This window comes from Microchirus variegatus, assembly GCF_963457635.1.
Source record: "Microchirus variegatus genome assembly, chromosome: 2".
NCBI classification, from domain to species: domain Eukaryota; kingdom Metazoa; phylum Chordata; class Actinopteri; order Pleuronectiformes; family Soleidae; genus Microchirus; species Microchirus variegatus.
The window spans coordinates 6,219,660-6,246,764 of NC_139803.1; the positions used below are offsets into that span (position 1 = coordinate 6,219,660).

General features: G+C 44.0%; 1 protein-coding gene across 1 annotated transcript; it reads left to right on the top strand.

Annotated features, from left to right (window-relative positions):
* Window positions 1–1,122: 1,122 nt before the first annotated feature.
* On the top strand, window positions 1,123–25,861 carry larp1 (La ribonucleoprotein 1, translational regulator). The gene is made up of 22 exons (XM_083910369.1): window positions 1,123–2,107; window positions 8,986–9,024; window positions 11,924–11,988; window positions 12,804–12,869; window positions 15,478–15,552; window positions 17,475–17,625; window positions 18,864–18,998; window positions 19,256–19,408; window positions 20,278–20,440; window positions 20,737–20,881; window positions 20,973–21,147; window positions 21,242–21,423; window positions 22,195–22,287; window positions 22,362–22,688; window positions 23,424–23,547; window positions 23,639–23,844; window positions 23,930–24,036; window positions 24,128–24,285; window positions 24,399–24,543; window positions 24,640–24,749; window positions 24,829–24,956; window positions 25,476–25,861. Exons 1-22 carry the CDS (start codon window positions 1,690–1,692, stop codon window positions 25,707–25,709), a joined length of 3,399 nt encoding a protein of 1,132 aa, XP_083766495.1. The 5' UTR covers window positions 1,123–1,689; the 3' UTR covers window positions 25,710–25,861.
* Window positions 25,862–27,105: the final 1,244 nt, after the last annotated feature.

Genomic DNA, 27,105 nt, shown 5'->3' on the forward strand with positions numbered 1-27,105 from the left:
TCACGGGGATTCGACGTGTTCACGGGGCGAGACCGACGTCATCGTGGATCCCGTGCTGCGTTCACGTCTGTTGGGAAAGTGGGTTTTAAAAAAGGATGGGTTAAAATCGATTTTTTTTTTTTTTTCGGATTTCAGGGTTACACCCACCATTAATAACAGAATAAACAATTATTCACATGTTTGCACCGCGTGTATGGTGATATTAAGTTAAATATAAATTGATTTGTATTTGTATTCTATGTTCAAAAAATAAATATCTGAAAAATATTCACGGGTGCAATGGAATAGTTTTATGTTGTTGCTATTTTTTTGTCTAAAAACAAAGATTAAAACAGTCAACTTTTTGTTGCAGCTCTAAGTCTGATGATATAGATCATATTATGTGGTTAATTACTGCTTAGTAACGGCTACGCCACCACCACGATGGTTACTTGACGTTATATGCAATAGATAGAATGTTGTTTTTATTTTCAAATCGTTTTTCATGCATATTATTAACAATATGCCAGGTAGTGCATTTTTAAGTGTTCTCTTTTTTTTGTTTTGTTTAAGTCTATTGTAAACAAGGTTAACTAAAATACTCACACCTACATGCCTATGCACAAAACCTGTCAATTTAAGGGTTAAATGTGACAGAAATATGACATTGCAAAAAAAATATATATATATATACTAATGCATATATAAACAGGTTTCACATGGCTGCAATAATCAAAACAAAAACTAATCCAGTTTGCATGAATTATATTGAAAATAATTAATTTATTGTGTTTTTAGGCCATAAAATGAAAGTGCATCGTGACAAAATACATTAATATGTATGAAAACGACTGATGCTGGTTTAAAACAATAAGAAAAATCTCTATTATTTCTCGATTTGTAAACTGCAAATGTAGTGCAAACAAGGTTAACTAAAATACTCACACCTACATGCCTATGCACAAAACCTGTCAATTTAAGGGTTAAATGTGACAGAAATATGACATTGCAAAAAAAATATATATATATACTAATGCATATATAAACAGGTTTCACATGGCTGCAATAATCAAAACAAAAACTAATCCAGTTTGCATGAATTATATTGAAAATAATTAATTTATTGTGTTTTTAGGCCATAAAATGAAAGTGCATCGTGACAAAATACATTAATATGTATGAAAACGACTGATGCTGGTTTAAAACAATAAGAAAAATCTCTATTATTTCTCGATTTGTAAACTGCAAATGTAGTGCAAACATAACAAGGAGTCAGTATAATGTGAAAACTAAAAATAATTTGATAAAGTGGAACCATATGATTTTCCGAAATCGACAGCGTGTTTGACCAGGAAACACTTGAATGCAGCACCTCGGCCTGACCCAAAGCGCGCTCCCGTGTTTACGTGTCTACTCCCCCTCGACAGTGTGCGTGCGCGCACCCTGGTATCGCGTGGTGGGGATCATCCATATTGCTGCTGGTGTAGGAGATAAGGTTGTAATCCTGAGAAGCTTTCGGACACGTTTCTTTATATTTTTTACGTATGTTTTAACCAGCACCTACTGCTCTGCGTCTTAGGCTCAAGCTCGTCGGTCTGGGAGCGGCAGAATCCGCGGAACAACTTCACATTTCCTTGAAATTGAAGGCAAATTCGGGCCGGGGGAAGGACTGGTAATCCTGAGGGGAAGAAGAAAGACGGTGGTGGGGAAATGGCCACTCAGGTGGAGGCTCTCCTGCCCGGCAATCCGCTCGCCAAAGCGGAGGAGCACGGCAAAATGATTGGAGGTGAGCCGGAGGAAGAGGTTGGCGGCCGGGGCGACGGGGCCAAGCGGCAGACTGATGTCGCCGACCAGGGGAGCGGCAGCGGCGGCGGCAGTAGTAGCAGCAGCAGCAGCGGCGGCGGCAGCAGCCCCGAGAAGGGAGGCACCCCTGTTGCGGAGGAGCAGAGCTCCAAGGAGGCGACGGAGGAGAGCAAAGAGAGCTGTGACAGCGAGGACAAGCAAAGCGAGGAGGGAGTTAAGAGCAGCAGAAAGGAGTTTACTGAAGCTCCCCCGCCCAAGGTGAACCCGTGGACTAGGAAAATGAACGCTGTGACCGTGGTCAGCGTGAATGGACAAGCACACCACGGTTTGTACCCTCCCTACGTGTTGATTTCCTGGCTGTCACTGTGTGTGTGTGTATGTGTGTGTGGGTCCAGGTGTGATCTCATGGGATGACCAAGCAATTGTGGGACAACAGTGGGGTCAGTTTATTACACTAAAAAAGGCAAAGGGCTGCGTATACAAACCCTGTATCCAAGATGGTTATTTTTGGAGTGCATGACCCCCCCCCTGTCCCAGTCTCCATCGTCTCCTCCCCCTGTGGTGTGGGGACTATTCCTGATTTGCAGTGTGGAATCATGGGTGGCTGATTTCATAAGGGAGCACCATCATTCCCTCTGCTGAAATGCCTCAAAAAGTGTATTCCCTGCCGTTGCTCAACTCTGCTTAAGGGCGGTTTAGGGTTGTGTTGCAGACGCAGTTGTAGTTGTAGTAAAGTTATGTCATCACCACCTCAGACAAAGTCTGTGCATTCATCAGGTTTTTGTTGGGTGGGTGTGTTTCTTCTTCTTCTTCTGTCCCTGGTTTTAAGTGAAGTCATGCTACTTGTAGCACTTGTCACTGTTTCTGCAGTGACTTTGAACTTTTCAAAGTTAGCCCAGACTCAAAGACATAAAAGCTCACGTATCTCCTGCTCTATAGCAACATAACCCGTGTTTTAAAGCCGTGTTAACGCAGTTGTTTCAGGGAGGTGTCGACACATAACCTCTGCGTCCCACTCTCCACCAATTAGCATTAAACCCACGAGCTTAGTGTGTGTGTATGTGTGTAGCCGCTAACGGCTAACAATAGCGCACACACACATAGCTGGCCTAGTGTGCCATCAAGCCCCTCGCACCCAGATGTTAGCTTAGCTTCCAGGTTGCCACCTCCACAGTCCGCTCCGTGCGAAGCCTGTCAGGCGGTCTAACTCCCTGGCGTTCTCTAAAGTCATTTCCCGACACCAAAACACGTCGGTACCGTTTAACACCCGCTCTTTTAATCCACTAAAAAGCAGTGGGTTTGTTGTGAGACGTCACGTGTTCATTCCACGTGTTCCACTCTGTGAGAGAGAAAGGCATGGCCGCTATTAGCCGGCTAGCTCGCGTTTATAACCACATCGGCGCTAAACTGCGGCAGCCACACACCTCCGATGGCGATGGATGTGGCGCATCTCGGCTCTCTGATGTTTATCAAAGCCGCTGTCACGTCCAGTGGACGTTGTCAGCCCACACCAGACGACTGTCTGCCCCGTCAACCCATGCTAGCTGTCGGTAGCATGGTAGCTAGTAAGGCACAGTCATCATGGCTCCTTCATGATCTGACTCGGATCCGTACTCAAACGTCACATATTACCATTTTTTTATGTGCCATCATAGTAATCAAAGACGAAGGCGCATATATTTGTTAATAATTTATATTTTATAATGATTATTGGTGTTACACGTGGAGCAGCCCCTCCTTCTCCTGCCCTGTCAAGGTGGTTCCGTGTCTGTGAGCCGTAGGACCCTTTTTCCTGAACACTTCCAGCGTTGTCAGCAGCATGTGTTGTCTTTTTGCTCGAAGGCAGCTCGTTGACTGTGCTGTGGTTATTATGGTACACAGTGTACCCTGAATCTGGACCATATGTTCCCTAAATAAAAGCTGTCACATCAGCAAGACTGAACCAGGCACTAGTGTTTAATACAATTGCCTAAATCCACATGTCAATCTTGGATTTAAATGTGTGGTTACAAAATTAAAATACAAAGCCATAAATGTCTATGTAAAAGAGACATTTATACGGTTATGTTTATTTTGTGGGCTGTGACTACTTTCTTTGGAACTACTGGTTTCTACCAGCTGTTTTCACTATTCATTTTAGGGAAACATTGACATATTTAAGGTGAAACTAATGACACTTTCTGCCATTTAACCTGGCATTTAGTTTTGTTATTCAGGTGGCTATTTATTATATTATTATTCCATACAGACGACAACATTGTGACAGTGTAATAATCATGAAAAGAACAGTCATTGAGTACAAGCATAAAGCTACAGCTGGAGAAAATATTTTCTGAATAATTGCCTTTTAATGACTGATCATTCAAAATAGCCGATGATCAATCATCTATTGATTAGTGAAGCACATCATTGATTAAACGTCAGACTAGATCTTGAGTAAATCTGCCTCTGTAGGGGAATGAGCGTCGATTGAAGCGAAGCAATGCTGACGTTTTTTGTCATGTTTCTTAGGTTATCGTCTGAAGATTAGAGCATATTTGTCAAAACTCGGTGTTAGAGAGTTAATTCTTTGACAGGTAAACTGACTGCTGCCTTATCAGTCTTGTGTATCCAGTTTGTCCTTGAACGAGACCCTGGACTCCTGCCCTGGATAAAAAACACCGGCTGAATGACTGGAAATTAATTTCCTACAGTCCACACACGGCTTGTTTTAGGATCACCGAGGGCGGACGTTGCTAAATGTGTCTTAAATCTTAGCAAAGAGCAGGGTGGATCTGGATTAGGGCTGTAAAAACATGTTTTTCTCCTATAATTAGTCTGTCCACTATTGTGTTTTTTGATGAATTAACTTGTCCTGGAAAGATGACCAGAGCCTTTAAAGTGAATATTTTGACATTTTATTACAGTCGCTGCTGTTTTCATCAGTGTGCATGAGTTAGTAAATGAATCATTTCAGCTAAGATTGAATCTGCATGCACAGTAGCCACTATGTTTTATCAGGGATTATTGTTATTGATTGGGAAGATAATCGTTCAAAGTATATGGACAGTGCCGTCGTCCTGCTTTTGTTTCAGTGACGTAAAATATGGAAATTGCTGATTAGCTGAACTTCAATTTAGGACTGAAAACAATCTTTTGATGTACTTTTTTCATATTATCTGATATATATCACAATGGAAATTGCATAAATGTTTCTGTTAACCAAATCAGTTCACACTCTGCTTGTGCATGCTCTTCAGCTCCCTCTCCTCTCTTACCTCATCACTTAAAGGCTCGTTGATTGTCGGTGCAATTCCTTATCCTAATGGAGTTGTTGAGTGCACACGGGTGTATCCTTCTCCTCCTCCTCCTGCTGCTGCATATACTCCAGTCTCTTCCTTCTCATGAGTAAACTGGTACACTGCTGATTCAGCTGAGCATCAAATACGTACACACGAAGCGTCTCGCGCGTTAGTGCTGAAGCTAAAAATTTTATATGACAATAATTTGTATCACAGCTGCTCATCACGTGAGACCGTGCATTCCTGTTTCATCACCACCTTCTTCTTTATAAGCTTTCTGCACGCAGAGAATCGTCCGCTTACATAGCAGTATAGGTACACCTGACCTAAAGATAACAACAAGCAAAAACTCTGATTATTGATCACTTAATTCTGCTTAGATTTAGACGACCTTTACTCGCCAAACATAGAGGAACGTGTATGGTTTTGTGGCGGGTATTACAGACACCTATTTTGTCTCCTGCGTTTGTCGCTGCACCGTGAATCCTTTTCCTCTTTGTTGCTCCTGAGACGCGTCGAGATGTTTGTGTGTATTCGGGTTTTTTTACGAGGTGCCGAGACTTAACAAAGGGCATGAAAGTGAAGTGCTGAGGTGTGACTCGGTGACGTGGAAGCAAGGGCAGGATGGACGATGCTCCTGCAGCTTGACTATGGTGTGCGGGAGAGGTTTTTTGTCCCAGTGTAAATGGAACAAGCCAATTATAGAAACACGAGGATATAATATTTGATTTGATTAAAATAAACCTAATAAGACGCTTTAATCGTTCCTTAGTCGCCCAACAACCTCAAGTTTGTTCTTGGCTTTATTTGTATATCTTTTTAAATTGTGCGTCTTGACGTTTAAAACCGTTGCTCAGACAAAACAATCGTTGAGCACAGAAGGTCAGAACCTCAGAGCAGATTAACCTGTGGTGTAAGTAGCGGCCTTATGTTCATCCTATTAACTCTTTTCCACTTTTCCTGCCCTGTGCTTCACACACACACACACTCTCCCTCCCTCCCTGTCAGCTGTTTCAGATGATCGCCATGTCCTGAATTGTCCAGTTCATACAGGCTTATCTGTCTCAGGGCTGTGTCTGGACGCTGTGATAGAGGCATGATTCTCAGGTTTGGCAGCGCGGACGTTTTCTCAGGGTGTGGATATTTTGAAACGAGGACATGTCCAGTCATTGTTGGTGTTTTTTTAAAAAAGGAGCCGATGCGTGCGGATTGGATTAATGTTTTTCATACAAGGAATAAATGGTTAATCTGTGTTCTACTGTACCAGGTCGATGCTGCACATTGTTCCAGGAAGTACGAGGATTTCTGACAGAGAAGTCGGTTTAGATTTCAGGTCAGGAAACCATTTTCTAGGGCAGGGTCAACATTTGCCACTTTCTGGAGTGGCAAACTTGTTCACACAGAAGGTAAACTGGTTTTAAACGTCTCTTTTCCTGTGTTTTTCAGTGACTGAAATGTCACTCTGGGAGTCTAACGTTCATTGTTATGCCTGAATTCAAAGATCAGTGTGTCCCCTCCTCTCTCTCTCTCTCTGGGATCACTGGCTTTTCACCCAGCCAGCGGGTGTGGACATTTAGAACAACTCTATATAAACATGTTTGACCTCTGACGACGTTAGGAAACACAGTTATCAGACAGTTTAGTGCGCCCCCAGCAGAATCGCACTGATCGACCTGCTTTACTATGACTAACGCATTCCATTTACTGTATTTTGAAACACATATAGGAGATTTATTGACATTTTCACAGTTATCTGAACTTCAGGTGACGGTTTGATTGATTTTTTACTTTATAATCAACAAAACAAAGTTTTCTTCAAGTAATTAACATACAGAGTAAAACACTTTCTTTTAGCATTAAAGCCTAGGATGTTTTGCTGTGTTTCTGTCATGTTTCAGTTTGGTTTGGAATGGTTAAGCCCTAATATAGACAGGGTGTGGTCTGTGTTTGTACTGGTATCGATGCATGTATAGTTTCTGATTTTTGTTTTTATAAATACTGTTCTGCAGAGGAATTGTTTGCAGTTGAGGAAATCAAATCTAAAAGACAATTAGGCGACATAATAATCTTTTAATACGGTCAAATTGTACGTAAACACAAATGAAACAACGCATGAATTGGATAATCCAAAACTACTTTCATTACATTACAAGTAACGATAAAACCAATCATTCAGTAATCATGGGATGATGCTGTTTGGATTATTTGGTCTTACAGATTATTTAGTCTAGACCAGACTGCCAGAATAAAGCAGTAGATGTCAAAATGATCCATATTGCCCAGCCCTAAAGCAGTGACCTTTGACCCTTTGAGCAGATGGTGATTACCCACTGCAGACAGAAGTCAGATGTTAGTGGAAAATGAGCTACACTAGTGTAAGTGTGAATTGCTACTGCAGTCCGATCTCCACTCTGTAAGCGGCAATGTCGCTCATGTGGTGTGTGTGTGTTTGTGTGTGTGTGTGGAGCATAGAGGAGGACGCTCTGTAGCGTTACACTCCAGAGTGTCTGGTCCTCCATATTTGGTGGTCCTTCTCTCTCTCCTGTCGTCACTCTGCTCTGCAGTGGAGGTGACGGAGTGCTGCATGCAGCTCGTGGATAAAAGTGATTTAAAGGTTATGAGGGATTTTCGATTATGAGAATGATTAGCCAGTAACACAATGGTTTTTCACACCTCGTTGTGTGAAAACCTCTAATCTGCTGCCTCGTAGGAACTTTGTGTGTGTGTCATGGTGGGCAGGGTTTCTCATTTCTTTAATCTAAAGAGGACTGAAGAACTATTTATGAAAATGAAACGCACGTGGGCCCTTTTTCGATTAGACGCTGGTTTGTGTGGATGTCTCGTTGCAAATCCTCATGTGAAGACCTGTGGACCACATGATCTTCAAGTCTGTGAGGAGGGGGGCCAGTTAAGTAAAGAAAAAAGTAAGCGGTGGGTGATATTTCTTAAAACGATCACGATATCTCATCATGATTCAGCGGTGCTGACATAATTTCAAAATAAAGGCTTCGTTTGTTTTGAATCCCAGAATCCAACGCTTCCCTTAAATAGTTAAATCTGAAGAAAACCCTCTTACAAAAGAGTCTCACGGAGGACGAGGCCAGTTCCCCAAAGCCTTCATGTTTATCTAGGACTAAAGGGCTGATGTGGCACATGGTTTATTTAAAGGTTTTCACCCTGTGATAAACCCTGTGAGGTTTGGAGCAGGTATTGTTGCTACTGTGCGCTGTTATCACCCGTGGGAATCTGTTCTTGGCCTCCACCTGAGCGGAGAGCTGCCGGTTTCCAAGAAGACGACGACGTACAGGGACTGAGTGTGTGTGTGTGTGTGAGTGTGTGTGTTTGGCAGTGGTGCAATTTAGAGATAATTGAAAGTGGCCTGAAAGAAAATATTACAGCACAAAGTTAGGTTCATTGCCAATAACTCTACTGAAACTGTTGCTGTTGCTGACAAGGACGAGTAGAAAGCCGAGTGAGTTGAACTGGGGGACATTGTGTGACACAGGGAGAGACAATGGTTGATGTGAAGTGGCTGTGGGGGTGGTGGCTAATGCTAATGGTCGCCTCAGGCTGTCTGGCGTGCACAGCAGGCTACAACAACTGGCCTCCTCTGTGGACACAGAATCAGGAAAAAGACAATAAAGGTCTGAGGAAGTGTGAGAGGACATGATGGACATGAGAGTCTCTGCAGGACGAGCAAGGCCAGTCGTGTTTGACCGGTTGACGCTAAAAATAGAGAATGACACCAGAGAAGAAGTGGTCGCTGCTCTCCTTACATCACACACACCTATGGCTCAGTGTAAGGGACGTAGGCTGCAACCGTCCCGCTGTTTGTCACGTTATTGTTTGTCATGATTATCAAATACAATGTGTTTTGTGAAATACTAGTGTATTAACACTCGGTTCAATGCTTTGATTGTAGGTGCAGTGTTGAACAGCGGTGTCGGTGGAGTCTTACGTGGTGAGTACAGAGTTGCCTGAGAGGAAAGTGTGTGGAAAAGCTCCCATTATAATCTAATGTTTTTGCTTACTTGATCACGTTAATGACGCAAATCTGCATGCACACTGCCTGAAGTCTGGTTTATAATCACCGTCGTGGATCCAGCAGAGTGGGGAGTGCCAGACGTTATTGTGTTGCTTGAGGGCTCCAGAAACCTGGACCTGCCACACCAAGAAGACTCACAAGCTGATTTACAGCTTCTACGCTTGCTCTAACTCTTAATTCTGACCAAAACAATTGAATAATGAGGACTTTATCCACCTTACTCATTTTGTCGCTCATTTATTTCAGTTTAAACATGTCGTCAGATGTATTTCAACGTATTGTCGTCATTGCTTTCGTCCCTGACTAGATGAGCTGTCCCTATGCGATTGGTTTAGTCCGGAAAATGTCCCCAACAGTAACCAATCACACGCACACACGCAAACCTGGCCTGCTCCCTGGTTTTTACAGAACATGGCACTCTTATCGCGGCTCTTGCAGAATTGAGCACATAGCGCTTAGATAACACTCGTACCTGTTGAGTCAGACTGTTCTCAAGGTGCTTTCACACTCGCAGCTTCTGTTTCGAGCGTTTAAATCGGATGGAAAAAGGATCCAAAGTTAAAATGCACAAAGCCAGGTTTCCTTCCACTCATGGCTGGTGTTGGGCTTGGTCATTGTTTTGTGTTTTTGGTGCTAATCCAATCATTATACAATGGTGACGTTGCTTATTTAAAGTACAATTAAAATGTCAGAAGTATTAAATAATGGCTTTTTAAGCTCTTGTTTTCTCGATGATTGATCGGTTGTTAAATCGATGGAGCACATATTCATGAAGGGCTCAGTGTAAACGAGTACAGCGTGCACTGCAGATTTCAACACCTGACTTACTGTACATCGTTGCCTGTGCAAACACGCTCGGTCATGCAGTGACTTTTCAAACTTTCTACCATTGTTCACACCCTGTGCTCAATCTAAGCAGATATACGGGGGGGATAAATACGCAAGGAATTCATCTAAGTTCCTTTAGTAAATTTAGCACAAAGCCTTTGCTTGTAACAGACGGTGCTACGTGAGGCTGCTGAGTGGAGTTTAGGATGTTTTGTTTATTAAAGTTTATAGTGTATTTGACAGGTTTTTGGACGCATTTCGTTTCAGACTAGAAGAGAGAGTTTCTGGCATCGATAATTTAGTAAGAGACCCGAGTTCTGACTCAGCAGTACTTTGTTGCCGTTACTTCATTGTTACTACATTGTTACTGCATTGTTACATCAGGGATCTGTGGGTTAGACCACGCCCATCTTTGAACTGGATACCTGTAAAACTGTCTTGCAGTGTTGTGACATGAAACGACACCCATGCGCTCACACATGGTGAAATGAATGCCAACAAACAAACAAACAGAAACGGTTTCTAGATTATTTCATAGCCGGCTCCTGAAACACAGGTGAGAAAGTGTCCGTTTGAACACGACCAAACCTCCAAAACTGCAGTTTATCTCAATCTCGGTGAGGAAATGGTCGCGTTTGCAGCGTTCTCACTTCTGTCTGAGGAATCCTCTTGTTCCTGTGTGTCATTAGTGACTCTTCATGTCATGTGATGCAGCAGCAGTTATAAGGATCATCAGGACCCTGTTGACGCAACGTGTGTGTGTGTGTAAAGAGGTGTTGAGTTAAACACTCGAGGCGGCTCTGGGTTTTTAAGAAGCTTTTATTTAACGGTGAAATGTAGGCCGAGCTGCCAAAACTAACAATTCACTGCTCAAGTACTTTTTATTCCTAGCATATGACGTGGTAATGAGGGGTTAGAAGTCTTCTGCACTGTTGCATCTCCAGTGAGTCGAATGCTTATCATGACATGTTTTGGCCCATATTTTGAAATGATGATAAGACGCCACTCCCTTTTTGTTTGCTAAACTGTGTCACAGTCATGGCGTGGAACAGCAGTGTTTTCTCTTTGAGGATCCACAGTGTAAGGTGTCCGGAAGAGTCAAAAGAGGGATAGAATACAACAACCTGAGTGTAACCTGAGTGCACACACACACACACACACACATGTCGCAGGGTGAGTTCTGATTTTTGACTTCGTGGTGATTGAGGTTTTGAACGTTTTAAAGAAGTTGTTTCCATGCAGTGGCTGCTGCTGTGATTCTGTTAAAAAGCTGCTTCCTGCCACGCTGACCTCATCGGTGCTGTCTTCATGTTCTCCGTCGTGTTCTGCAGAACTGGACTTCTCTGTGACTCGTGTTGTTATTCTACGTTCAAAAGTCACTTATTGATTCGTCTTCTTATTCTTAAAAGAGTTGTAGTTTCTTGTGGTGTACTGGACGCAATAAAATCGTGTTATTCTTATTCTATTCTTCTACCAGGAAGTAAGACTGCTGACTTAAGAACTCAGGTGTGACTTTGCGGTTGGTGACTGGAGCTGTGTATTGTTTGTCGTTTCAAAACTACTAATTAATTAATTAAAAAAAAAAAAGTTGTATACATGTAATGGAAAATAAGAAGTCAGGAAGTGCTGTTTTGTTCTTTGAAATCTGGATGACATTTCTACGTTTTTTAAATAAGTGGAAGTAGTAAGAAGCAGAACGTTTGTATTTTTTGGAGAAGTTCTTCATTTTAAAGGATTCTTTTTATCATATTTGCATTTCAGGAAAATCGACTTATTGCAGTTTGAATGTCTTTCTAATTTACTGATGTTCTTCATCTTTAGACGTGTTTTTTGTTTTTCTCGTCACATCAATGTCAGGGTAGATAAATGCACTGTATCATTTCCTGCTTTGCTTCTTCACACTTTGCTAAACGTCTTTCTCGTCCTATCATTAGTACGTTTTGCAGAGCAACTTGTAATTTGTCACTTTCTTGATGTGTTTCCGCAGAATCCACTGGCCCCGCCAAGGTGGTGAGAGCAGGGAACCCACCCAAACCCAGGCGAGGAGGAAAGGTAATCATCCGTGTAATGTTTATTCAAGTATTCCTTGGTATTCCCATAAGACCGTAACAAAAACAAGGATATTAGGGCACTGTTGTAATGTGATCGGTGCTTCTCGTCATGTTTGGCATTAATACTAGAAGACTGAGCAGACAAAATACATCTCTGCTTATGCAAAAACAAGTGTGACCTAATTGGAGCTCACACTTTTGAAGATCGGTGGCACAAAAATGTGTTCTTCAAAGAACAAGTTATCTGCTGTTTTACATTTTCAATTTGGTGTTTACTTAACAAAAAGAGCTGTCGTCTCTGGCTGTAGCTTCGTATTCTAATATCTACATCTACCTACATAAACTATGGTTAAAATGAAGGTCCAGAATGGTGACTGGAGTAAAGTAGAGACCCATTCTGATGTGCACAGAGCTTTTCCACAAAACTGAGCCTTTATGATCAGATACAAGAATGATTATCAGTGTTCATTAAGTCAAAATGTTTACTGAGCTTTATTTACCGTTTATTAACACCAGGGCAGTGCACCCTTCTCTATCAGTAAACCCAGGCACGGCACGGCACAGTCATATTATTATTATCTCCCCTCCCGGTTAATTATCTAACCAGCGAAGCACCGTCACCGTTTACAGAGAAATACTTCATTAACCCAGAATGAGTCACCTCTGTGGAGTTCTGTACAGTCAGAGTGTGGCTGTTGTTTACCTGTCCTGCCTCAGGCTGTGTGTAGCGACCTCGCAACCACACCTTCACCACAAACTTTACCGACTCCTGAAGTCTGTATTAACCCACCGCGTTTTATTACCGTGTGACTTCAGGTTGGAGATTTTGGCGACACCAACAGCTGGCCGACACCAGGCGAGATCGCCACTAAAGACATGCAGGTCAGTGGTTTGCTGTGTTCACACATGAATGAAGTGGAGAGGGGGGGGGGGAGGACACTGACGCTGAGTGAGCAGGAGAATTTTCTCCTGTATTGTTGTCACATGAGCTCACTGGGACATGCGAGAGCTGGCAGCAGGATCTCTGGAGAACGTCCACGGTGACATCTGCACACATGTTTTTGTTCAGTACGGCTCTGTCCACACGGGAAACGGAACGGAGTTCAACTTTTTCTTTGTTGATAAGGTTTAGAGTCGAGAGAGAAACACACATTGTGTACATAAGTTTAATTAAACTTCACGTCCGACTTCATATTTCCTCTGTCCCTGGTGCAAAAGGAATCATTGATTTTTTTCCTTTTTAGTGAAGGTGGAGCAATTTTGTCCTGTGTTATTTTAAAGGCAGGACCTTGATTTATTTGTGTAATAAATAAGTGGAATTACAAGATCCTTTTTATCTTTGGTTCAGTCGCAGCAAGCGTGACACAGAGTTATAGACGATCAGGCAAATGAGAGCAACGGGATGATAGTGGTCTGCTCACCTCTTTGTGCTTTGACCTCTCCTTTAATCACATTAGAGTGAATAATAGTCATGTAGGCACTTGATTGTATTGAAGATGAATAATCAAATGCCTTTTTAACTCCTTAAAGGACGAGATTAAACACAGTCCCGTCATTGTTTTCATTGGGGTGTACGTTGATTTAATAGTGTCTTTGTAGTTTAAAGTCAAAAAAAGCTGCTGACTTTCTCCTGCTGCACTTCTATAATGTGCTAGATTTAGGGCTGTAATCAACCAAAGAAAATCTTGGTCAAATAAAGCCCTGAAATTTCGACTAAAAATCGACGAATCGGGTGCTTTACGGGTGCGGCTCTTTTCAACCCACTGGGCTGGACTAAACCAAAATAGTTGAAAACAAGGGGGGTGTTCTCTGAAGACTGTTACCTGTGAAACACGGGTGCTCTAAAACACCCCCATTAGCACTTGGTACTTTCCTTCTAATGAAATTCACCATAAAAAAAAAAAAATTAGTCGACCAATCACAATTTTGGTCGAGCCAGAACGTGTTGACCAATTAGTCGACCAGTCGACTTTTATTTACAGCCCTAGCGTTTCCAGACAGAGCCGTCTGTCTGTGTGCACTCAACCACTGCACATTTCTCTGTTTGACTTAGTCCAGGATTACCACGACCCCACGACCTTTCTGACCACAGGGCCAGAAAATACGACAAAAACACCCATAATGTAGACTTTCCTAATCCACAAAGAGTTAACTTATTCCCTGCTGGATTACAGCCTTTGGTCCAAACAGGGGGAAACGTTTAATCTGCTTCCTCCTGCAGCGCCTCACTTGTGAATCATATCCTCTCGTCTTTTCTCTATTTCCAATTTTCCCCGGGACGTTAGTGTGTCACCGGGAGAGCGACCCCAGTAACCCTCGCCCTATTTTAGGCAGCTCGGTCTTGGGTGAGCGTATCCCCGAGCTGGAAAATGTGGGTCACTTCATCAGAGCCAGGAATAACCAGGCGGGTACAGTGGCAGGAGGCGTCGTTCGAGACGCCTGCCAAGCCTCGGGAAGGGATGTCCTTTTAGGGATCCCCCCTCTCAATACTCTGCTGCCTCTGGATTTATGCTGCTGCTGCTGCTGCTATACTTAGAGTACTGGAGAGTTCACGAGCCGTCATGTAATGTTTAAAGCTGCTCGTCGGTCACTGAATTCCACAGATTGCATGCTGGGAAATGGACGGTGAAACTTGATAAAGGAGGAGTTTTATTTTTGGGGCTTTTGGCTGCATTGACAAATCAGATTATAGCTCTATTTAAGAGGTTTTATTAGGGCTCTTTTATGGTCCCATTCCATTATTTTATTTTATTTCTGCTTTAATCTGAGTGTTCAACAGATTTTAAATGTCCTTCTTGCTGCAGCTTTGCCTTAGTTTCAGCCGAATTTCAGAATAAGAGTTACCCGAGAACATATTCCACTCATTCTTATTTAACTTTCATAGTTATGTCATGTTTTTTCACCACCTGCTGGGTCGGCGTGCGTCCGTGTGATGTCGCCAGTATTATTTTTCCTTGTCTAAATTTTGAAGGTGCAGTGTTTGAGGAGCCTTTTATTTTGTCATGTTTGAATATCACCGTGACCTCCGCTTCAGAACAATGCCTCGTCATCCCTGCCATCTCGACACGTGTCCCGTCATCACCGCCCTCACACCTGAGCGTCTTCTTCATCTCACGAGTCTCTGGTCTCGCTTAAAATAATTGCCTCTTTTATTCCCACGTGTGCAGGATCGGGAGCCGTAAACAAAACGAATGCACGCCGTCTTCACAGCGTTAGCAGCTTAGCCGGTGTAATGATATTGGATATAGTTTATGAAGCCCCGGGAGGAGCTCTGTCCACTGTAGATACAGCAGATGCTTCTTATTATCCACGGCCTGGTGTCAGAACAGAACAATACAGCACAGAGCAGCTTTTCAAGAGTCAACATCACCACTCATGTTCATTTTCTGTTGAGTAACATTTGTTTTTCTTCATGTCATGTGACCATTGTGTCCTCCCTCCCCATCGTTGTCTCCTCTAAACTGCTCTTCCCTCCTCCCTCTCTGTTCAGATCGAGGCAGCAGTGACACGGACCGTGTCCTGCCCGCCGACTGTCAGGCAGGTCAGGGACTCGTGGAGATTCAGTGTAAGTTCAACCTGCGGCCCAGGAAACCTGCAGCCTGCCCGTTTACTAGAGTTTTGCCATTTTAAGCATTCCTACGCTGCACAAAGAAAAGTCTAATCTATCTAATGTTAAACCGAACAAGTTGGAATATAACTTACATTACACACAGTGGGCTTTTTTTTATATTTCGAAGCCCTTTAAAATACAGGAAGTTCACAGTAAAACAGAGTCCATATCTGTCTCCTTTGGTTGTTTAGTCCTGTGGTGACGTTAAGATATTTGCAGGACAAAGGCAACTTTAACTATCGAGGCAGTCGAGTTAAGAGCAGGTGCAGTGACCCACGAGTGAACAGGTGACTGCAGTTAAAGGCAGCACTGAGCTAACTCTGACTCCTGTGCATCACAAAGCCATATTTTTAGTCCATTTCCTAATGTGTGAAGTCGAAAAAGGCTGAATATGCTTCACTGTCTCCATAAAGTCAATTAGGTTTTTAACTCCCTGCGTTTGGGAAGCATTTCTATCGCCCTGCAGGTCATATGGTTTATGAACCTGTTCATCCAGTTAACCTGTTTAAAGATTATTTTTCCTAAGTAAAGCTCGGTCGGTCTCTGTTTAATCATCATCTTTCTCCATCTCATCACATACAATTGCACAACATTGCCCTAAATGTCAACAAAGCTGCAGCCTATGATTACACTAAGGTCTAGTTCGTTTCAAAAATATCTTCTCCTGCCTGTCTAATTTATCTCTTTAACCTTGTGTGTGTTTTGGTCTCATGTGCACGGTTAAAGTGGGTCTTTTGTGTTCAGTGTTAGATCTTGAGGTGTGACACCTTGAGTGCTGAGCCTGGTATTTTTGGGGAATTAAATGTGTGGTTCATAGCCTGCAGTCACTCACAAGGACTAGAGATAAACTCCTTTTTTACAAACCTCATGTGTGGGAGTATCAGGGTTTGCAGATATGTGTGCAGCTGATAGCTGAGAGGCTGTGCTCTGTTTGATTTGAATAAACTTATAGATATTGGCTCTGTGAGCAGAGATAGGCGACGCCACGCGTGGTGAATTACCCCGCGTCCGTTATTCTCTGTGTGAGTCTGGGCTCGAGAATGCTGGATTAGCTCTGTAGAATAACTCATGCAGAAGCCTTTATTGTGAAATAGTCAACGTAACAACCGTGTCATAACTTTGCTGGTGTTTATTCCACAACCTAAAATGTTATGTTACACTATGTCATACTTATCTGCATTTTTGATTTATTTAATCCACACTTTGCATTGCAGACATTCAAACCTGGCTTAAAAAGTTATCAGAGGTGAAAAAAAAGGTGGTTTGAGCATGTTTTTCCTTTCAGAGTTGACATCAGACACATTTCTACACTCAGACTCTTTAAAAAGCATAATTTTGCCCTGAAAAAACAGACATGACATCAGTGTTTCTTTGCATACGGAGCACGATAATCCCAGATCTAATCTCATGTGGTCACTGAAGATGCACCGCGACTATGATTTTAATGCTAGGTGTGATCTATCATACTTAAGGCTAAGCTAACTCGCCTTGTGTGTGTCGCAGACGTGCTGCAGAAGTGATGAGCACTTCATGTCTCTTCTCTGACTAAACACCAATGAAGAGGATGTTTTTCACAACTCTGATCTCAGCATCGATGCCAAAAAAAAGTCTTTATATCGTGTAAAATAGTCCTGATGATCTGCGTATTTGCGAAAGGTCCCGTAAGAATGCGTTAGTTGGCTGCATATCTGATAATAAACTGGAGACACATGTCGCATGTGAAAGGTCAGCAAGTCTCAAGTGGTGTGAAAGCTAAAAGTAAAGAGCACCTGTTGCATCCTCAGAGAAAGATATCTACCATTGTGACACTGAGGAATCTCAAGAACAACACAGTAAGCATTAATAGTCTTTTCTTAAAAACTTCTTTCTGTCTCCAGGTTCCCAAGAGGACGACGGCCAAGAAGGAGTCGAAGGAGAAGAGGGAGAGCAACGAGGAGAGCAAGGAGAACCTGAAGGCCAAGTCTGACGACTCAGGAGAGGAGAAGAACGGCGACGACGACTCCCAGAAGAACGGGCCAAAGAAAAAAGGTGAATGTGACGGAGTGTTAGCCCTGAGGAAACAGAAGTTGACTGCAGAAAGCAGGGCGCAGCAGTTTGTGACGCTTTGTCTCAGATTTGGCAGAAATTAAAGCTTCTTTTATTTAAAAGTGCTGCAGCCAAACAGAGGCAGCGAGTGTTTTCTGACCTTCACAACCTGGTTACTCTCAGTGACCAATGCTGCCTTTGTTTCTCTGCTGGTCTTCAGGCTTTTTTAAATTTTATTACCTGAAACAATGCTGGCATTGAAAAGCATTTGCAATGTCACACCATCTGTGTGTGTGTGTGTGGTATTAGTCATGTTGTGGGGACTCGTCTTCATTATGGAGACAAGCCGTCCATTATGTAAATGACTACATTTTAAGGTGAGGACATTTATGTTTAGGATGAGGTTAGAGTTACGTTAGTATTTATAGCCCAGGTTAGAGTTAGTCTACAGGAAGTGATGGCCTCAGAGGTCATGGAAACCAGACTCTGTGTGTGTGTGTGTTTCCTCAGGCAGTTGTTTGTAGTTCCCTTAAGTGTTTTAACGTAATGTCTTTGTACATTGACGCAGGGCTACACAGTGCTCTACTGTATTTACAGACCAACACACTTACAAACATTGTAGACACGCAAGTGCGTGTGTGTGTCGCAGACGTGCTGCAGAAGTGATGAGCACTTCATGTCTCTTCTCTGACTAAACACCAATGAAGAGGATGTTTTTCACAACTCTGATCTCAGCATTGATGCAAAAAAAACGTCAACATTCTAAATATCATATAAAATAGTCCTGATTATCTGCACGTTCATGGGCTTCCTTGTTACTTGTAGTAATCAATCACACTTTGACCCATTGCACTTTAACCCTGGTTTTAACATCAGGTCACTGACGCAGCCTGGTGGTCAAAACAGGTAGTGCTGCTGATTCAGGGCTGATTCAGTAATTTAGTAGTTAGTAACTCATTTAGTAAATTATTCTGTACCAACCTTGTTAGACTGGTGAAGTGACAAATGTGGGTTATAAATCTGTCTTTATTCTATATATATATATATATGTACATGCAAGCTTATTTATATATAAACTCATTTTATCTACGAGTCCTGAAAGTGTTGAGTCAGTTTCTGTCGCCTGCATTTTAAACCTGAAAGCTCTACATAGTTTAAAGTCAGTTGAATAATTCAAAAGACAAGGTCTAATCCGTCCACCCGTCTAATGCGTGTTGCTGTTCTCGTCGCGTCACAAACAGGAAACAAGCAGAAGTGGGTTCCTCTGATGATCGAGGTGAAGTCTGAGGGTCCAAGAGAGCGATCGGCCTCCAGGAACAACAGCAGACAGAACGAGAACCCCCGGCTCCCTCCTAATGCCAGGAATGACCTGAGAGGTCAGCGTTTATCTCTTATTTGAGTTCTTTTTCAGTGTAAATGACTCTGCACGGCGACTGTGCTTTGTTCTCATCTGTTGCTTCTGCTTTAAGACTCTAAATTTATAAATACTCTGACTTCATAGAAACATCACAGACTGACATTGACTCTGTTCCTTCCTCTCTTTCTAAATATAAACTGTGAGGTTTGTGTGACTTCAGTAAAGCGATCGTGTTCAGATAATCAACATAGTCGTCGTTTCTCTGTCTCGCCGCAGACTGGCACAGTCAGAAGTACGAGCGCGAGTGGCGCGACGATCACGACGAAGTGTCCAGCGTGAAGAGCGAAGGAGCACCATTCCGCGGCGGGTTCAGAGGTCGCGGGCGTGGACGAGGAAGAGGACGCGGACGAGGCAGAGGTGCTGGCAGAGGTAGGTGTCACGTTCTCACGACCTCAACCTTTCGAGTGTGTCGATGTAGCTGTCGATGTGCTGCAGAAGTTTTGAGATCTTCATGTCTCTTCTCTGACTAAACATCACTGGAGAACATTTTTTTACATCTCTGATCTCGGCATCGAAGCACAGCCAAAAACAAGAATCACTATAAACCTTAAATAATGAAAAAAGTTTCCCCCTGAACAGACTTTTCATGATGATTTGAGGAGATAAGAACCAGGTTTCATTGTTATGCTGTGAAAGGACACTGTAAAGTGTCCTCACAGGATATGGAACCTAAACATTTCACCAAACTAAAAGCTTTGGGTGAAGTAAACAACACGATAGCATCAGAGGAGGCTTCTTAAAGGCACCTTTTAGTGAGAGAGATCAGCAACAGAGCTAAAATAACATTTTCCCTTGAAAAACCAGGGAAAAAAATGACCAGAAAATGTGTAAATGACGAAAAAGCATTGGATTTAACACAAGAAATCGGATTCCTGTTGATTTTGGCAGCTCTCTCTCTCACACACAAACATACATTAGTTTTGACTCTCCCCCTCCTCAGACTGAGGTAGAGCAAATACTTGGCACCTTTTTAGAATTGTGTAAGAGTTAAGAAAAGTGTGAGAGAAAATAAGGCGAGAAAAGAAGGACACGTTTCCTTTCAGCATTTAATACTTAGCAGTTGACCATTGTCCCTTTTGTGTGTGTTTACTCACACATTACAGCCACTTTCTCTGCTTTGCTACGTTCTAAATGTTCATTCTACAATTTGAGGGAACAATTTAAAGATCTCTCACCATGGAAGCTCAGTGTATGCGTCTCTAACGGACTGTGTGTCTCTCTCGTCCTCTCCTGTCCAGGCCACTATGACTTTCACTACGGCTACAAGTCATACGACATGAAAGACGGACCCTACGGCCAGAAGTTCGGCAACTCTGTGACCTACTACTACGACAACATGAGCAGCAACGACCTTTACTCTGGGGACCAGGACCTGCTCAAGGACTACATCAAGAGGCAAATGTAAGATGTGCAACTGTGCTGTGATACTTTAAAGGTCCCCTATTGTGCAAAATCAACTTTTTAATCTTTTAGTACTTATATTTGGGACTCAGTGGGCCATACCAGTCCCCAAAATGTGAAAAAACAAGACTGTCATGTTTTAGTGGTTCCACTTTGTGTAAGTATAGGCGATAAAACACGGGATGTTTACACCTCCCGACCAAGTGACGACGGTGCGGACATTTCACCGTGAATGTTGTCATACCTCCACTAACATTCCTGTGTTGACTGTGCTCATCTCTCTCTCCTTCCTGCAGCGAATACTACTTCAGCCTGGAAAACCTGGAGCGGGACTTCTTCCTGCGGAGAAAGATGGATGAGGAGGGTTTCCTGCCCATCTCACTCATCGCCAGCTTCCACAGAGTTCAGGCACTCACCACTGACGTCAACACCATTCTGGAGGTGACTGAGAGGATGATGATCATGTGGTTTTTACAGTTAATGACCAGAGCTCTTAATCTAACGTTTTAACCCTTTATTCACCTCTCGTCAGTCTTTGAAGGACAGTAAGGAAGTGGAGATCATCGACATGAAGATCCGTCGGAAGGTGGATCCTGACAAGTGGCCTCTCCCGGGCCTGAACATGCCGAACCACACCCACACCGACTTCTCCCAGCTCATCAACTGTCCCGAGTTTGTCCCGAGACCACCACCCGAGGACTCCAGCGGTAAGCGTTCATGGAACAGAATGATAAAATGTAAATTCATAAGGTTTTTTTTTGGTGGAACAGTCATAAAATCAATCTCTGTGTTGTGGTGCAGGTTCCCCGAGGGCGTCGACACCACTGAAGCAAAAGATCAAGACTGAAGCAGACACCTCCAACCTGAAGACTATGCCCAAAGGCCTCTCAGCCAGCCTCCCCGACCTCGACTCTGAGTCCTGGATCGAGGTCAAGAAGAGGCCCAGGCCGTCCCCCGCCAGACCCAAGGTCAGCATAGACAAGGTGAAACTCTACTCGAGTGCATTCTTTGGATTCTTTGTGACCACAGAGATTTAATTTAAGCGTATTTACGAGTGAAATGAGAGAGTTCAATTCAGACTAACCCTACAATAAGGCTTTAACTGACTTAGACTGCTTTTCCAACTAATTCAAATTGTCAATTTAATAATAATATGAATATAAAAGTAACAGAATGCATTCTCACAAAGTCCTAAAAAACAGATTCAGGCATTGCTCACATGTTGAATTCCATCCTCACAGTCATGCGCAGCATCTTTTTGTGTCATAATTTCACATCATTTCTCACTTCCTGAAGCCACACACTCGCAGAAATGAATGCAAAACACTGAAAGTGCACATTAAACCACCTCAGTTTCCTCAGAAACTGTTGAAAAATAACTATATTTCTCAGACAATACAACACTGGCCTAGAATAATGCTGACATGAGCCTCACAGCTGACACTCGCACTCTATAGGAAATGCAGTATCTTGCAGCCCGTGCTGTAGAAGTGATGAGATCTTCATGTCTCTTCTCTGACGAAACACTGGAGAACATTTTCTTACATCTCTGATCTCAGCATTGAAGCGCAGGACCTTTCATCTTCACTCATGTGCAGCATCTTTGATTTGTATCCACCATTTTGTGTTTGTTTGTTTACTTAATTATGTCATTTTTTCATCCATTTTCCGACCCTGGTTTTTCATTCCTCATTTCTGTCCACTTCCACATCTCCCTTGTCTCCCCGTTGCTCGGTGTTGATTGACTGACGTAGGCCCCCTCGTTGCAGCAGAAGGAAAAGGACGAGTCGAGTCGCTCCCCGGTGCAACAGCCTGGCTCCACACCTGCTCCTGCTACTCCTGCTAAGGTGGGATACTAAGACCGAATGTTGTTGATTAAATCACTGTCATAATTCAGCATAATAACGCCAATTGTTTTCAGGACGGAGCGGAGCAGGACGAGCCAGAGGAGCTGGACTTCATGTTCGACGAGGAGATGGAGCAGATCGACGGCCGGCGCAACACCTTCACCGACTGGTCGGACGAGGACTCGGACGGCGAGATCGACGACCACGACGTCAACAAGATCCTGATCGTCACGCAGACGCCGCCGTACCTGCGCAAGCATCCCGGCGGCGACCGCACGGGCCACCACACATCGCGCGCCAAGCTGAGCACCGAGCTGGTCAAGGTGATCAACGACGGCCTCTTCTACTACGAGCAGGACCTGTGGGACGACATGTGCGAGCCCGAGTACGCCACCATCAAGGTGAGTTTAGATGTGTGTTTGTGTGTTTGGAGAAGACTTCGCCAGAGACAGAACGTGTGAGACTTTCAGTCTGATAATCTGGAATAATGAGCTGCAGTCGGAGCTTTTTCTGGACACGGAACAGAGCGTTGTTTTTGTTTTAGTTCGGCTTTGTTTGTGTTGTCGCCGCTGCCCTTTGTAGTCTTTGTGGGACCTCCGCTGCACAGATCCAGTATCGCGTAGAACAGTTGCTCACAGTTAAAGCTGCTCGCTCTCAAGGCCTCGGCCTGAGGGGGTGAAGTGACGGCTCTGCGGGCAGGAGGCGAAGATGGACGCTCGAAGATCTGAGGATTCTTGGTGGAATGAAAGGGCAAGTGTGAGACGCACGAGGCTTTGCTTCTGTTTATGGTTAAATGAGCTGTTGTTGCAGAAAGAGTGGTCGCTCTTTTGTTAGTAGGAGGTAGAAAATTCAGGGTTTGTGTGGTTTTGTGTGTATTTGTGCGAGTCTGCTGCTGCTGCTCAGTGTAACGGTGTCAGAGCAGAGAGAGACGTCAAACATGAGGCTGAAAAAAGTGTTTTTGGCAGCCGTGTTTTGCTGCTGCGTCTCCGTGTCCCGGCTGCTGCAGATGAGGTCTGTTTGTCTTTAATCTTAGTCGACTTCTGTCCATTAAGTGGTTTCTTTAAAACTGTTTGACGGCTTTGGAAGGATGAGTATTTACGTGTTTTGTGACCCTGGATCATCTTTATCATTTACAGCAAGAGGTGGAGAACTTCAAGAAGGTCCACCTGATCACTCGGGAGGAGTTCGACTGCCTGACCCCTGAGCCCCCGGTTGACCCTAACCAGGAAGTCCCACCTGGTCCACCACGACCCCAACAGAGTAAGAACTACAGAAACACACAGAGAGAATCATCGAGGAGATTAAAGAAGAACTAGCTAAAGTGTTAAATCCTTTCCGGTCTCGTCCTCAGTCCCCACAGACGCTCTGGCAAACAAACTCTTCGGCGCCCCGGAGCCGTCCTCGATAGCTCGCTCTCTCCCGACGACCGTGCCTGACTCGCCAAACTACCGCAGTGCCCGGACGCCACGGACGCCGCGCACGCCTCACCGCAAAGACCCGACCATGACGCCGCGCTTCTACCCCGTGGTGAAGGAGAGTCGGCCCGTCGACGCCAAAGTAAGACGAAATCAGAATCGGAAATGTGTCGCTTTTTTATGACCACGATTGATATTTAACTTGTTTTGCGCTTGTTTTTTTTCAGACGCCCAGGAAGAGAAAGACCCGACACAGCTCCAATCCTCCCATGGAGTGCCACGTCGGCTGGGTGATGGACTCCAGAGAGCATCGGTCACGTACTGCCTCTGTCAGGTGAGAGTCGCCGCTCTATTAAACCGTTTATAAATCCTTAAAATAAGTCGTCTTTCTCACACTTTGCTGTGGCTCCTCCTCCTCCTCTCAGCTCCAACGCCAGCCCGTCAGAAGGCACCCCTGCCCTGGGTAACATCGGCTGCACGCCTCAGTCTCTGCCCAAGTTCCAGCACCCGTCACACGAGCTGCTCAAGGAGAACGGCTTCACGCAACACGTTTACCACAAGTATCGCCGGCGCTGCCTCAACGGTGAGTTTTCAGCGTTATTTCATCTTCTCCTTCACTTTGATTCCGTCTTCTCAAATGTTAAATACTGACCTGTGTGTGTGTGTGTGTGTGTGTGTGTGTGTGTGTCCACACAGAGAGGAAGCGGCTGGGCATCGGTCAGTCACAGGAGATGAACACGCTCTTCCGCTTCTGGTCGTTTTTCCTGCGAGATCATTTCAACAGGAAGATGTACGAGGAGTTCAGACAGCTGGTGGTCGAGGATGGGAAAGAAGGATACAGGTGAGACTCCGCCTCCTCCTCACCTGGGATTATTCTTTCTTTAATCTGTATTGTTCCAACACATTATTAAATTATCGGTTGTGTGTGTTGTTGCAGGTACGGTTTGGAGTGTCTCTTCAGGTACTACAGCTACGGTCTGGAGAGGAAGTTCAGGCCAGACATCTTCAAGGATTTCCAGGAGGAAACGATGAAAGACTATGAAGCTGGTGAGTTATTATTGAATGATGAGAAATGATAAAGCTTTTCAGCTTTCACCTAACTGTCTTCTCTGTGTGGCGTTCACAGGCCAGCTTTATGGACTGGAGAAGTTCTGGGCTTTCCTTAAATATTCCAAAGCCAAGAACTTGGAGATCGACGCCAAGCTTCAGGGATGTTTGAGCAAGTTCAAGCGACTGGAAGATTTCAGGATCGATGTAAGTGCATCGGAATCACGTTTGCTCGAAATAATCGCCTATTTTTCTTCCACGTGTGAACAGAATTTACAAACCTGAGATAGTGTGTCTTTTAAGAAGAGCTTAAAACATCTGAGGAAAGGTCAAGATCTAGTTTATTCTAGCTTAAATAACGAGCACACACTCTTCAATAGAGACAGTTTATGGCAATGTTGTACTGTTTTTATGATACTACGGTGTAATAATAATAATACACTTTATTTATATAGCACATTGCATACCAGGATTGTAGCTCAAAAGTGCTTCTCAATAAAGGAAATAGAATTTAAAAAGAAAAGAGATGGAAATAGAACAAAATAACACGACACAGGGTGGAATGAAAAGGAAAAAGACTCGAGTCGAGAGGTTAAAATACTATTTTAACTTTGAAATAAAACAGAAAAACACAACACAGTGTGGAATAAAAAGGAGCTAGAGTAAAAATCAAAGTTTTAAGTCTTGTATTATAAATATCTACATCCCTCTCATCTGTGGTTCCAGCCCCCCATGGAGGAAGGAGGTCGCAGAAGACACTCGTCCAGCGGGGACGGTCGTCGTCGGCATCTCTCGCAGCCTTCCAGTCGCCCTCACAGCCAGGCCAGTTTAGGCCCCGCCTTCGCCTCCGCCGCTGCTGCCACCGCCGCCGCCAAGGACGACGCCAAACTGGGCGGCCAGAAAACGACGGCCCCGCCTCCTGCAGCTGAACCTGCGCCCGACGCCAAGACGCTGAAGTAAAGTCTCTCCTCGCTGACGCCGGCCTGCATGGATCAGCTCCACCACAACAAACACTCTGTGTCAACCTGGAGGGGAGGTGGGGGGAGAGGTAAGGGAGGGGGCGTGTCCAGCTCTTTTCAAGCTTGAGATTATTTTTTTTTTATATTTTATTTTCCCCCGCATCAATTTTTTATTATTTTAATTTGATACATTTTTGTTCGTTTTTGAGGAACGAAAAAAAAAAATTCTTATTGAAGAATTTAAAATATCAAGCTTTTTTTTTTTTTCTTTTCTTAGCAATGATCCTGGATTTATTTTTATTTTTTTAATTCACGTGGACCCCCTTCTCCCCCCTCCTCCTCCTCCTCTTCCTCCTCTTCGATCAACGCTGGCTGAAGGAGATTCGATTTCTCGCCCAGATCTCAGATTAATGATTATTATCATTATTATGAACTTTATTATTATTATTATTATTTCTTTCGGCATGTGGTGGGCTTTAGGAAAAAACTTTGGATAAACCTGTTTGAACTTCACTCAGTGTCTCAACAGCTCCCACTGGTGGCCGCCGGGGAGGCTGCGCTGCTGCTGCTGCTGCTGCTGCTGCTCCCTGACATCCAACTGGACCAAAGTGGGGTCGTTTTCATCCACACACACACACACACACACACACACTCAGAGCCCCCACCTCGTCGTCGTTGGAGAGCTTTGATTTACTTTACGGCCGAACACTGAGGGGAGAAACATTACAGAGCTGAGAGAGAGAGAGAGAAAAGACTTGTTGTGTTCCCTCAGTGAGGACTCGATCATTGAAAGTTGCCTTATTTTAATGGTTTTACTGCTTCAGACTTCCTCCTCCATCACATTGTTGATTGTACAGCAGTGAAAATCACCCGTAATTAAAAACCCGCTCACCGTGTTCCCAGCAGATGCCACCAAGTGGCCCCGCCTCCCCCTCCCCCGCCAGCCTCAACCGTGGCTTCTTCCCTCCGTCACCTCCTCTCAGGTGTCTTCCAAGTGTCATACGATGGTCTGTTACAAATCCAAGAATCCTTCCTGTGCTCAATCAGGTCCTCGTCCACCCGTCCTCGTCCTCTCTGTCTCTGTGCTTCCTGTCCTAAACTCCGCCTCCTCCCCGTCAGACGAGAGCTGCATCCACCCACTCATCCATCCATCAGTGACACGTACAGGAAAAAAAAACAAATCTGGATTACTTGAAGAAAAAAAAAGAAAAAACGGTGTTGGTTCAAACATTTCACCGGTTTTTTTTGGGTTTTGCAGGCTCCGCCTCCTTTTTTGTTTCACACACACACACGCACGAGCGCCGATGCAGGCACACACGTAGCAGCCTGGGCTCACAGTCGACGGTGTGTGTGTGTGGACGAGTTTCCGTCGTGATCCAACTCAAGTATTGATTATA